The 14,595-nt window shown below is 39.6% G+C and overlaps 2 protein-coding genes across 8 annotated transcripts in view; one reads left to right on the top strand and one right to left on the bottom strand.

Moving 5' to 3' along the window:
* LOC134213598 (dual specificity tyrosine-phosphorylation-regulated kinase 2-like) overlaps window positions 1-14,595 on the bottom strand; it is a 54,585-nt gene that overhangs the window by 20,383 nt on the left and 19,607 nt on the right. The window lies entirely within an intron of this gene.
* Window positions 3,804-4,600, top strand: LOC134210372 (uncharacterized). Its single transcript, XM_062686426.1, has 3 exons — window positions 3,804-3,952; window positions 4,084-4,146; window positions 4,249-4,600. The coding sequence occupies exons 1-3, from the start codon at window positions 3,804-3,806 to the stop codon at window positions 4,598-4,600; spliced, it is 564 nt and encodes a 187-aa protein (XP_062542410.1).

The following is a 14,595-nucleotide window of genomic DNA, read 5'->3' as shown; positions in this document are numbered from 1 at the left end:
ATTTCAAGAAAAGCTGCTTATTTCAAGCACACCTGTGCCACAGCCTAAGCTTGAGAACTTGAAATCGCAGTTCTCCAGAGGAGGGAAAGTTATTACTCGTAATTTCAACGTATCAGCATACGATACCAAATGGTTGAGCGGTTCGAAGGTGCGAAATAAGCTGTTCTGTTGGCCGTGTTTATTGTTCCAAAATCCGGAGGACAAATGCGTGTGGATTAAGGAAGGCTTCAGTGATTTAAATCACTTGTCAGCTGCCATTAAGATTCATTCGGCAAGCAAGGAGCATATTGCCAATGCCATGGCACACAGGACATTTGGAAAAATCCGCATTGATGAAGCAATGGATCACGCGCGGGAAGTTTCGAGGAGAAACCATAATTTGCAGGTGAAAAAGAATAGAGATGGTATGAAAACTTTGATTGATCTCATCTGCTATCTCGGATCACATGGTCTGAGCTTCCGTGGCCATAACGAAACCGAAAACTCTGTGAATAGAGGAAACTACAAAGACCTATGTGAATTCATTGCTACAAGAGATTCATCATTCTTGGAGTTCACTACTAGTAGTCAAGTATTTTCGGGAATGTCTGCAACCATTCAAAACGAACTCATTGAAGTGATTGGATCGTTGATGATTGAGCAAATTTCGCGTGAAGTTGATGAAGCTGAATTCGTTGCAGTAATGGTGGATGAAACAACAGATATTTCCAGGAAATCACAACTTGCTACCACATTACGGTACTGTTTAAAAATGGTAAGTAGCCTTCCGGTAACAATGATTCTCCGTTGAATTACATGTTTATAGTTTTGTAATATTGATAAAAATTCAATCGAACTCTTCTAGGTACAACCGTAGAAAGATTTGTGAGCTTGGATGATGTGAGCAGTAACAAATCGGCTGTGGCACTCGCAGATGAAATAGTTGCCTTGCTGAAAAAATTTCAGGTGCCTGCCACGAAACTTGTGGCACAGACGTATGATGGAGCACGTGTAATGTCAGGTGCGAGCGGAGGAACGCAGGCAATAGTAAAAAATCGTATCCAAACGCTGATTACATTCATTGCAAAGCCCATGTTCTTAATCTTGTTTTGTTACACGCTTGCACTAATCAAAGAGACACTAAAAAGTTTTTTTCAACACTTTCTGCTCTCGCTTCCTTTTTCACGCAAAGTCCAAAAAGAGATGCTGAGTTGAAAAATTATATGCAACAGAAAATTCCTAATGTTTGCAAAGTAAAATGGGCATATACTTCAAGAATGATCAACATAGTTGAAACACATCATGCTGACATTACCACTTGCTTGGGTGAAATATGCATGGGAGATATTCAGTGGGACGGTGAAACACGGACTTTAGCAAGAGGGCTCCATAGCTTCCTGATCGAGTTTGATACCATCTTCTACTTGAAATTATTTGCCTCTGTTTTTTCTTTCACGGACGTTCTATATCAAATACTGCAGTTGAAAGAATTGGACTACGTTGAATGTGGTAGAAGTGTGCGAAATGCTCGAACCAACATACACAAATTACGAAATGAAGCGAAATTTAAAGTAATTTGGGAAGAGACCGTAACCATGACTGGTGGCAATAGTGACGGAAAGCAGTTCAAACAATATTTCAAAACGTACATCTCGATTATCGATCGTATTATCTCCGAATTGGACGAACGCTTTGCTGATCTTAATAAACAGAGCTATTTAAGCCTACTCGATTCTACGAAGTTCAAAGCGTATTGCGATAAATTTCAAAGGAACTTGTTGATGATGTTTGCTCACGTTTCTCCAACTTTGACAAAGTGAAGCTGACAAATGAACTTAAAGTGTTCTACACTAAAGATGAGTTTGCTGGGAGGAAAGTGGCTGAAATTATGAACGTGTTGGTTACAGACAACCTAGAAGACATTTTCTCTGAGACACATCGATTAGCTAGGCTAATACTAACGCTTCCCTCGACAACAGCATCGGTCGAAAGGAGTTTCTCAATTCTAAGAAGAATCAAAACGTATCTGCGGTCGACAATGGCAGAGGAGCGACTCAAATGGCTGATGTTAATGTCGGTCGAAAATGCCCTACTTCATCAGTTGAAACTGGATAGTAATTTCTTCGATGAAATAATTGATCGTTTTGCTCGCCGAGTAGATCGTAGAGTTCAGCTACTGTACAAATAATAAGTTCGATTGATGTAATATTCTTGAATGATTTACAATAAATACAGCAAAAAACTCACCTGTCATAAGACGAGTTTATACCATCCCATTGAATTCCACCACTTAATTGTATCTTGACAGATACGTATTTCGACCTCAAAGGTAAGGCCGTCTTCAGTGTCTCGTACTTGACTCGACGAAGTCGAGTCAAGTACGAGACACTGAAGACGGCCTTACCTTTGAGGTCGAAATACGTATCTGTCAAGATACAATTAAGTGGTGGAATTCAATGGGATGGTATAAACTCGTCTTATGACAGGTGAAAACATTCCACTAAAAAGCTCAAAATAATTTTCTTAACAGCAAAAAACTTTTTTTTTTAATTTTTAAACACGAAACGATTGTTTTTTTTCTGGAAAAATATTGGTCGGGTGCACAACCAGCTTTACGATCCACGAGACGCCTCTGTTTGTAGACATTGCAACAGGTATTCCCGAGAAGGCAGATATGTTGGATGGTTGTGTTCTCGAAAAGCAGTGTCGAAAACCATTCACGGGTACTTGACTCCGTTTAGATCAATCACACTAGCGGTTTAAGATGGTTCTCAGTACTTCGTCACCTTTAGTGATGATTATATGCACTTCGCAGTAGAATATCCTATCAAGAAGAAGTCAGAGGTGTTCCAAAAGTTTCGACAGTATGAGGCCAGCGCTACTCTGGGGCAGTCAATTTTAAAACTGAATGTCGACCAAGGTCGCGAGTATTGTTCTCATGACCAGCGAGAATTGTACGCCTCCAAGGGGATCAAAGTCACACCACATCAAAATGGAATATCCAAACGGTTCAATCGGACAATCGTCGAAAAGGTGCGTGCGATGCTGATTAAAGCCCAAGTTTTGAAGACTCTGTGGAACGAAGTGGTTTTCGTGGCTGTTTACCTAACAAACAGAAGTACAGTGCAGTATCTGATTGAAAGACTTCTGCGGAAATGTGAACGCGCTTTGTAATTTTCCAAATCACAATCCATTTTCCAGCGGTCTTCCAGACACGCTTTGTGATTTTTCAAGCCACAATCCATTTTCAGCGGTATTCCACACGCGCTTTGTAATTTTCTAAACCACAATTTATTTTCCAGCGGTCTTCCAGACGCGCTTTATGACTTTCCAAACCACAATCCATTTTGCAGCGGTCTTCCAGACACACTTTGTAATTTTCCAAACCACTATCCATTTTGCAGCGCTCTTCTAGACGCGCTTTGTAGCAATACAAACCTATTGCCTTGTGTTTTTTTTTAATCATCAAATATTTTAACACATTAGCACATAAACAAATTGAATTCAAATCATCTTTTGAAATAAGCGTCAGAATCCAACAAATAACCTGGCAGGATCGCCGAAATGTGTGGCCAAAATGGCCGGAGCGAACTGTTGTGACAGCAGCTCTCAGTGGGTGCGTGTGGTGTGCACGCCACGGAGGTCTGACCAGAAGACGCCGAGTCATGGCTTGCTGCGCACTGATCGGCACGCTGAGGTGTTAATGTATAATCGCACGCTGATGGTGACTTACTCAAACCCCACAGATACAACCCAGACCCGAGCGAATTATGTTGCAAAGCGTTTGCTTGGTCTAACTGGAACCGAAAGGCATACCTGCTGAAATGGTCGGCTACGCTCCGAACGCCTACCGCCTAGGGAACAAAGACAAGAAGCAGTTGTTCCTGGCCAGAGATGTCAAGTTCGATGAAAGCAGTTTTCCGTTTACTATCGAGATCCGTGATGAAACTCTTTTGGTGGTTATTCCGTACAAGTACGATGATCAAGATGTGGAAGACTGAACAATCCGTCCAACATGATGAACCGCTGGCGTTACAACAAGCAGGCATCGATGACGAGTTTGAAGACGAGTTAACGAAACCGAAGCGCCCATTTCGCAATCAGACTGTGGCTCAAACTTCGAAATGGAAACCCCGAGGCGCTGCGAACGGAAGCGCAGGCTCCCCGGTAAGTTAAAAGAAAAAGGTTGTACAATTTTTTTACTGCCGCAAAATCTTATTCTAAAGATGAAGTACGAAACGTTCCTGATTTTCCATTCGATGATTACAGGGAACGAGATGATGACGAGCGTTTGATCTTCGATGTTCCTGAAGCGTACAAGGGGATTGCTGGAGGAGCCAACGAAACCTTCTGGCAACAAGCGGTTAGTGAGAAATTGCGGTCGCTAGTGGTCAAGCAAGTTTGGCGATTGGTGAGACGTCCTTCTGATGTAGTTCTGCTCAAGTCAAAATGGGTTTTCCAGATCAAGGCAGACAAGTATGGCGAACTGGTTCGTTACAAGGCGCGCTTGGTGGCTAAAGGATTCCAGCAGAAGGACGGAGTCGACTACAATGAAACGTTTTCTCCCGTAGCGAAGTTGGCCACCATGCGAACCATTCTTCTTAAGGGGAGAATTTCCTGAGAATTAGAAAGAACGAATGTTGGAGAAAGAACTCCCATAATTCCTGAAGAGATAAGTCCTCAGAGCAACTGGGCGAGAGATTTTGGGAATTCCTGAAAATTGAAAATCCCAGAACTCTGGAGTATTGCTTTTTTATCGAAGAATAGAATATCATGAAACATTTTCTACATTCCAAAACACCGGCATGGAAATTAGCAAAAGTGCAATCCAAAACATCGTTCTTACTACAATCTTTCCCACATTCCTAGGAGTATTTCCTTGCAGTTGAGACGTCATCCATATAAGGAGAAACTCGTGGGATCATATTTTGGTAAGATAATATTTTTTGAGTAGAAAGACGACGCAAAAATTGCAATATGAGTTTCCTAGAATTAATGAATCAAGATTTTCTAAGATGTTGGTAGTTTAGTAAACGAAAATATTGAGTTTTTTGATCAACAGATGAAGCACATTTCACTGGTTTTCGACATATTTTCAATTTATTGGAGAACCTATTAAAAACTTTCCTTCCAGATTCAGAATACGAAAAAACAGGATTCAAGAAAAAATTCAATTCCCTAAAATCCTTGGAGGGGAAATCCTCAGAACTCCTAGAAAGGAATTCCTCAGAGTTTCTATAGAAAGAATAATCCTGATTTCTTGAAACATTATTCGAGTTCCTGGATAAGCAATTTCTTGGTGAAGATTTTCTTAGAATTAAAGAAAAAGAAAGTGCTTAGAAATATTGATGGAGAAATCTCCCACGATATCTGGAAAGAGAAGAGCAATTCCCCGGCATTCTTAACAATTTAGAACGCGCGCGGTCCTGGAACGCTCTTGCAGGCTTGTATGCGCACATGCTCGAATGTTATAGGAAGAATTTCTCAAAACTTTTGGAGGAAGGATTGTTTTTGGACAGTTTTTGTAAATCTCGCCATAGTACTGTAAAGAATGTAACAAACGAATAACAATTTTGTCATACATTTAACTTGTTTCCATCACAAATACTAATTGAATGCCCACTTGAGTTGCACAAGAAATAAGACAAGGATTGCCAAACTGGTACGGTGATCAACATTCACTGTTGGTACATTAACCAGATGACTACACTGAGGATACTGGTCGTAAGAACATTACACGTTTCTCTTTTGAAATTTCGCCACAAGAAAATGTATTGATTTTCATACGATTCTCTCATGGAATGCGTTTCATACGACAATCTAATGAAATATTTTCAGTTTGTTAAAAAAAAGTGTAACCCGGTTTCGAACCATGGACGTCGTGATTAGGAGGCGTGCGTTCACACCACACGCCCACCGACGCTTCGAGAAACTGTCTCGTTGGATACCCAATAAAGAGTTAGAATTTATTGGAAAAATATCCTACGATTTTCATAGTTCAATTCGTATGAAACATACTCATAAGTTTGGTCATATAAAAATCTTACGGCCAGTATCCTCAGTATTTTCTTTCTAAAAGTTCATCGGTGCGCCTAAAATTTATCAGCGCGCGGTCTAAAAATTGCAGCGGCAGCGGCGCTTAAAAATCGTCGGCTCACAGCTCTATACTCCAGAAGTGTCTTCTTCTACAAAGTAATGTGACAAATGCAGCTCTGGTACTGAAAATATGCAAAGCTGAGAAAATATGTATGTATCTCAAACTAAAACAAATATTTCAGCAAAACCAAAGAGTCGAAGACATGAACCTTTCTAAGAAGTGCCATTAGCCTTCTAAATATAAATTAAACCAAAATCAAAGCCTCTCCAATGCCTACCGTTGCCGAGAAATCAAATTTTACATTCATAATTGAATATTGCCTAGAAAATTACCTCAACCGCATCGACGTAGGCAACAAATTATCTTTTCGTAGCTACCAATATCTATTAGGGTGCCGCATCTGTGCGTCCTCCTTCTACTTTTGAGAACAACTATTAATTGATCCTAGGCATTCGATATGAATGCCAAACATTCAGTTGCAATCGCTAAATAATTGAAAATTTGGGAAGGTTGTGATGCAAAATAGTTACAGACGGATTGGCGCCTTCACCCTACATAAGTCGAAAATAAACCAAACTTTCAGCTGCTGCTTGCAAGGCAACCTTTGGCCAAATAACAAGCTGTAAAGTCGTGATTAACTCACCTTGCAGTTATACAACTTTCCTTGCCATCAGTCCTGCCGGTGTGTTCCACTTGGCAAGCGAATACGAAACCCATCGCCATGGAATTCCCCCCAGTAAAATTGTAGAGCTTTTCCGGACAACTACGTAGTGATAGGCACCAGCAACCGTCCGTCCATTTATTGGACGGGGCGGCGTCGAGTGTGCCATGTGCTGCAGCACACGTCCCGACCCGATGTGGAATCGATATTCAATCGATTCGTACAAACCATGCAAACGGTCGTGTCCCGTTTCATTTCCTTCGCCTCCAGCCACAGCATCGATAGGCTCGTTCTAGTAGTCTCTTGGCCCGGCCTGGCCTTTCTGAGGCTGGCTATGAGCCAGAGCCCATCAGTGTTGTTTGGTACCACCGACTGACCTACCAGCAGCCAAAGCACCAGCAGCAGCTTAAGGGCTATCTATCTTGGCTTTCATGTTTTCCTGTTTTGCATTGACGGTTATGCCGCGCAGACCTGGGCTACCGGGGCCCGGAGCTGCTGCATCAGAAAGAGGCCAGAGTTCATCATCGTTCGCGCTCTGGTGCGAATGATGGTGGGATGACAAGGCGCTTATAGTTTTTTGATGAAGGAGCCCACAAATCTCCCCTTCTTAAGCAGTTCAAAGCACTGGAAAGCTCCGGTGGAGAGTAAGTGCGTGCCGTTTGGGTCTCCGCTTGCATTATTTACAGCGGGAGGCGTAATGGTTGGTTGATCCCCAATTTCCCGAAGACCTGAATCGTGGTTTGATTATGGTTTTGTAACGCTGACAGCAGCTATTGTGCTTTAGAATAATTAAACAGATAAACCGTGGAGTGCGGGGACACCGAGGGAAGGTGGTATCATATCAAATCAAACAATCATCAAAGGAATAGAACAAACGGATTGGTGTTGTCGAAGGTGGAAATGGCTGACGAGGGGACGTGGCTGTCTTTTTGCCTTTATTCGTGCAACACAGAGGAACTGAAAGGCTATACTTTCACTTCATAATAAACGATATATTGGAAGATAGGTTTTTATTCGATCCAGATCCAAGTACCATGAGCTCGACGCAATTAATTGATTTTAAGACACGCCATACCGAATATAAAGATACAATCAGTTGCTGCGTTCAAAACACGAGCCATACATTTCAAGCCATAAGAAAAAATCGTGCCTTGGCTGAGTGCGAGAGAAACAAAATTACCGCTAAGTGGATAAGTCAGAGTTTTTACATGATACTTTCGAGTGGATTAGACATGCCATGTCACAATCGGAATTGATTCCAAGTCCTAGTAAAAATAGCATATTATCGAACGAATTCTGCTACAACAAATCAAAATACTAGGTAGGATATTTCTTCAAATTCCTCCACTCGGGTAGCTTTTTTCAGACTCTACTACTTGGAACTGCACTTGGTGGGATTACGAGCGTCGAAGACACAGTTTTGTTTTTATTTCATCGTTGTCAGTTATATGGATTCGCATCACGCGTTTTAGCGGATTAACGACAAGAGGTCGAAAGGACAAAATGTCGAAACTTGAAATTACTGAAAATGTATGAACAGTGCAGTCACTCCACAGATAAACAACTCTTGGAAAATGATAATAGCATTAGTAAAGAGTTTAGACTATTGTATGACAATAACATCACTCCCATTCGCTAACACATACACTGGCCGGCATAATAAAGTGCCCACTTGCCGTTTTTCATACAAAATGGTCAACTTTGGAGCTCTAGATCTCGGGTTCCCGTGAACCGATTTGGCTGAAAATTTTACCAGAGCTCAGATATAACTTGAATTTTAACATATCTAAGTTTCGACCATATTGATTCACAGGTTAAACAATTATTGCGGTATTACCAAAGTGAATTTTTTGGCAAAAATTTATTTTTTAAATATCTTGAATTCTATAGGTTGTAGACTGATGACATATTCAGCAAAAACGCGTATTTTGCCAATACAAAAAAGTTTGCTATATATACCTGTACACTTAGAGATGTAGTTTTCGAGGTATTTGAAAAACAATTTTTTGCCAAAAAATTCACGTTGGTATTACCGCAATAATTTTTAACCCTGTGAGTCAATATGCTCGAAACATAGATATGTTAAAATTCAAGTTATATCTGAGCTCTGGTAAAATTTTCAGCCAAATCGGTTCACGGGAGCCCAAGATCTAGAGCTCCAAAGTTGACCATTTTGTATGAAAAACGGCAAGTGGGCACTTTATTATGCCGGCCAGTGTATAACGGTTTGGGAAAAATCACTAGCTGTTAGTGATAGCAAGGCATTTCTCCAACAGGAAAAAACTGTTCTGGTCAAGTACTCAAGAATACTGAAACTGAGGAAGGGGAAGGATGGTAAGTTGGACGCTTACTTAAAAAAAATGCAAAAAACTATACAGCGTCTCATATTTTTTGGGAACTAGAATCATCGTCCAAAAAACATTTACAAGACAGAAAACTCCGCCGATGTCAGAAAAGGCAAAGCAAATTCTGGAGACGATGTAGTGCGATTTGTATTTCTGAAAAGGTGGAATGTGGCGAATACAAGCAGTTTAGTCACAAAAGGAAGGCTATTGCTCAAGTGTGTAATGTAGGTGACGTTCAAAGCAAACAACGGTTTGTGCAGGTGAAAATCAAAGGCATACATCATCGCGGACATCACCATTGTGTCCGAGCAGATCTGGCAGCAGTTAGGTCAATAAGCAACACAGATCGGGTCCCAGTAAGGTCGCATTTCTGTTACGTTGAGATTGGAGCTCTGCATTAAGAACATAATCAAACTGGTCCTCAAAGAGTCCTGCCAATTGGTTTTCCGTTCCCGCAAACCCATACTGCCAACAGTTTGAGCAGGAACTTGACCGGCGCAAACAGTTGAATATTACTAAACCAGTAAACTAGCCCAAAAAAGCCGAATCGAGTCGAGGTCAGAAAGGCGAACGACAGTTTTCACACATGCGGAGACTACTCCACTGGACTCAACCAGCGGCTGCAATTTCATCAATATCTGCTCCCGCTGTCACAGAGCATTTTCGCCAGATTAGCTGATTGTACCATGTTCAGTAAAATTGACTTATTTGGCCTCTTTGAACAATCATACAAACAGGTTCCCACTAACTGTCAAAACAGATGAACATGAGCAAAACAGCTGACTCGATGTGTCTCCTAAAATGAATGTCGGAAAAAGTTTGTTCTCTCTGTTCCTTCAGAGACAGGTGAAATATGAAGAGCCTCTGAAAAGGCATTCTCCTACTCCTAAAAGTAGAAAGACTCAACAATTCGCACTGGTGCTTATCATATGATGGCAGTTCATATCGATTACTTCAGGGAAGCCTTCAAAGCGCAAATCTATTGAAAGCTTTTTGGACATGTTGGGTTCTCGATATTCGCGAAGCATAATACGGGGCTCATACGACTATACTATGCTATACTTTTCGCCTTTCTGTATTATCGAATGGCATAGACACATAACTCATAAAATTCGTTGTAGCTGAACGTTTCTCAACTATACTATGATGTGTTAAATAACTGGGTAAAAAAAATTCAACACCATACTTTCGAAAAGTTTTGCTAGGCAGCTAAGTTGAGATGGTCAGTCTGCAGTCAATACCGATACGCTCAGCCATAGATGATGAGTTTTTTCTTAACACGCTTTGAAAGAACGGCGAGAATAGATTTGCTGACTTGGCTGTACGGTTTCCGAAATATGTCTCAAACTGCTTCGGGTTATCTTTCATGTTACTTGCAAGCCGAGAAATATATGAGCGGAAGCGTGATGCGTTCAGTGAATTAAATAGACATTCTAAATCCGGCGTCTACGAGTCTTCCGTAGTCGGATTCCACTACTCTCTGTTCCATCAAGGTTGATTATGCCTCGACCTATTCGCTTGCCGCTTTATCGACACGTAGCAAAAATACAATCCAGTTTGCCAAAGAATCGGTTCACAGTACCGTGGAGTAGGTCAGTCAGTAGCATCAATTGTTTTTCTCCTAGTTTAAAAGATGCAACAAAATTAGATCCTGTCCTTCGGAATGTTTACCGTTTATGGAGTCCAGTCCACAAGTGCTCCAAATGAGAGCGCGTTCAAACTGACCATGCGATCCATTTGACGGGGAATATTTTCTGATAGTCATTGACGTGTACAGCCAATGATTGAAAATATTCACAATCATATAATCAGTTGTTTCTTGTTTGGTCATCTTATGGATTCCTCATTATTCAGGAGATTCATCTCCTGTGATAAGTCTATCTGTGCTCTCTTGCCGCAATCGAAGGGAAAAGGAGGGAGGTGTTATTAGTAGACACAATCTTTATATTTAGAGACCCGCGAAGAATGAAGCCGAAAATTCCAATGCTTCTATTCTCTTCTTCTCCATAATAACAACATCTCTGGTATTGTAGACATTGGCAATTGTGACTCAGATTACCATAAGGCACACCGCAGACAGGCTTCATATGGGAAATGGGAATACGTACCCAAGTAACAATTTCCATGCTTCTTGGATTTATCTAATTCTTATTGCAGTCTTATGACAGCAATCACCAAGCTAATTGCTCAGTTTTATTGGCGCTCTTATTGCTATCAATAAACCTCTCTTAAATCTGCTGAAAAAAACTTCAAACGTCAAATGCCTATTGACCATATGAACAGATCTATGGTTGTGATAAAGAGCGTAATAAATCTAATTCTCAACGCTCGGATAAAGCTCCAATTTTAGGTCATAATGTGGTCAAATGAATTACCCCCATAAGAATGTTTGCATTGCGAAGAGTTTATGACGGTGTTTAAAATAAGCGAAAATTTTCTCATCAAATTCCATGATGGCCATATTGACAATGAAGTAGCATTTCGCAGTCAGTGAATTATATCACTGAAATTCATAATTTAACGACATTTTCACCGCTTATCATACTTTTTCTGATAAATAATTTTATTTATTAATAATTTGGGCTAAAGGACTAATCGATTTAGTGGACATCCTAGATGGTGTGGTAATGAATATTTTTGATTTATTTCCCTGAACTACGTTATACTGCCGGCACGTGTTGTTCAACCTTATTTTTTCACCAGCTTTGGCCATAAAATTTCAATGGCACTGAATTAAAAAAAAAACAACCTGAAAAAATATTATTTTGTTGTCATCGTCATAACTTCCATCAACAATCCATTTTGTTATTATTTTTCAGCAAAGTTTTGTTTCTCTTTTTTCAAAGCAACATTTTGACAGCTGCCACAGCCAAATTTTCTTTTTTGCGGGTGGTTCAAAAAGAGTTTCTAAATGCTCTTATAGTAGGGTTATAGTGGTTATCTGGAGAGGGCCACTTGGCAATATCTTACTCTTATAGTGGTCATCAGAAGATTGCCGTGTATTATTCGGTTTTATTGTTAGATTTTATAAATTGATCTTGAAAATCATTCCTAGAGAATAAAACTTGAAAAGTTACTTGGGTAATCTTAAAACAGTATAAGCAGATAAGCCGATTACAGTGTTTCTCAATGCGGTAACATCAGCTACCGGAGGTGTCGCACATCATCGGACGAACAGTATTCAACAGGAAGAAAAATTACCTAAGTCAGTCAGATAACTGTGAAGCTGTGGAATGTAGTGAGAGAAGTGTTTTCGTACGAGAACCTCTACCACATCGCCGAAAGAAGTGATAAGTGACTAGCGATATACCAGAGGAACAATATACACGGAGGTTTACTGCGGGCTGACTGTCACCGGTGATATTGATTAGAGTGTCGTTTCGAGTAGCATTTCCCTGTAAGTGAGGATGATGACGCCCTCTGTGATGTGGTGGTATCCCGAAGGTATTGCTTGCATGGACAGCCAATGAAATAACGTCAGTGAGCAAGTTCCAGTCATTTTTATTTTATTTGATGTTTCATAAATATATAATTGAAAAATAACTCCCACATTATTCGTAACCTTTTCCAAAGTTTGAACTTATTTTCAAAAAAATAATGAATTTTTGATTTGAAAATAAAAAGATATATGTAAATAATAAATGTGAATTTCTACATGCAATATAATAACTTGGTTGATATAAAAAGAGCCCTGATTAATCCACCTATTGGTGATGGTGCCTTTCTCGTGTATGTGAAAAAATTGTATGTTGGCAAAAATGTTTGAGCCCAATTTAGTTTTTTGTTCGGGATGAAACATTACATCCATTAACTGAACTTTTGTAGTAAACTCGTGTCCTTTGTTTAGGACATGTATTTTTATTCCATTCCCATTAAAAATAAGCACCAAATTCGTATCTGTTTATTTCCTAATTTATGATCGTTCTGTTCTGGGCCTTGCAGAATCATGTCGTCAGCTTCGAAACCAGCCTAAGAGTGATTGGGTTGCGTTTTTATAATTTACTCCATTGATTACATCTAAAAAGGTAGAATAAGTGGGTCAGCTAAAAGCAAATTATAGTTCTTTAGTACTCATACGACCATAACATATAAGTATTATGCCAACCCAGCGTTACGGGGCAATCAGAGCCCATAGCGCAACCTGACCAATTTTCAATAGACAATAATGAGACAGGGTTCATTGTCGAATTTAACTCGTTGCGAGCAAATCGGTTGAGGATACCAAAAAAACTGAGTGGCACTTTTTTACGCAGTTTTTACTTTAAAAAATAGTATTTTGACCATGAATTCGGAGCCCAAAATTCGATCCAACCAATTTTAAATAGCAAACAATAGGACAGAATTCTGCGTTAAATACAATTTGTTGCGAGCAAATCGAATCAAGATAAATGCCACTTTATACGCGATTTTTCGTGTAAATAAATAGTTTTGACCTGGGACGGGACTTGCAAAGAGGAAAAAATGTAACTTCAGCTGCTGCCAGTCAACTGCTGTCACGAACTGAAAGTATTGGTATCCCAAATAAAATATTCCGCATGAATTTTGTTTTACGAAAACTTTTTCACTTAAACGAGTATTCCAAATCATCCGTTTAGGTTATTAATAATCAGTTAGAAACTTGTGTTTTGTTCCCGGTATAAAAATCCTTATGAAAATGAATTTACTAATTCGTGAATTGGATACACTTTTATAGTGCTCAGAAGAGTCCACCCGGGGCTTAGGTGAAACAGTCAAGGAAACAGTTGAAACTCGATAATCAGCTGTGATAATGAGAAGAACAAGTGTCAAAAGAAGGAAAAAGAAGCTGTCTTTGCCGGCCTCGTCTCAGGTTTTGACCATAACTTTTAACCCTCAAAGGCGCAAGGTGATTTTTTTAGAAATCGTTGAAAATTTTTTAAATTAAATATCCATTGAAATGTAAATGATTAACATCAAACGTTTTTTTGGTTGTTGTTTTAAAACAAAATTGCGCATTTAAGGGTTAAGCACATAGTCCGATCCAGCCAATTTTCAGAAGAAAACAATGAGACAGGATTCGGCGTCGAATGCAACTTGCTGCAACTGCAAGATGAGCGTCAAAATACTGAATGACACTTATTTACGTATTCTCTCTTTAAAAAATTCAAGTCAAGGCCAACTTCGGAGCCCAAAATTCGATCCGGACAATTTTTAATAGCAAACAATAGGACAGAATTCTGCGTCAAATGCAACTTGTTGCGAGAAAATCGATTAAAGGTAAGAGCCAAAAAAAATAATTGACACTATTTTACGCGATTTATCGTGTAAAAAATAATTTTAGCAACAACTTTCAAGCCCATAGTCCGATCCAGCCATTTTTCAATAGAAAAAAATGAGACAGGATTGCAACTCGGTTAAATATAAGTACCCAAAAATGAGTTGAATAACTTTTTACGCATTTTCGAGTAAACAATGTATTTTGGCCTCAACTAAAATTACGTAATGCGCCAAAAAAAGTTGAAATTTCGACACCCCAAATAGAAAATTAAATCATT

The sequence above is a fragment of the Armigeres subalbatus genome, chromosome 2, assembly GCF_024139115.2.
Source record: "Armigeres subalbatus isolate Guangzhou_Male chromosome 2, GZ_Asu_2, whole genome shotgun sequence".
Taxonomy (NCBI): domain Eukaryota; kingdom Metazoa; phylum Arthropoda; class Insecta; order Diptera; family Culicidae; genus Armigeres; species Armigeres subalbatus.
Note: the sequence above shows the minus strand (reverse complement) of the source record. Positions and strands in the feature narration are given on the sequence as shown.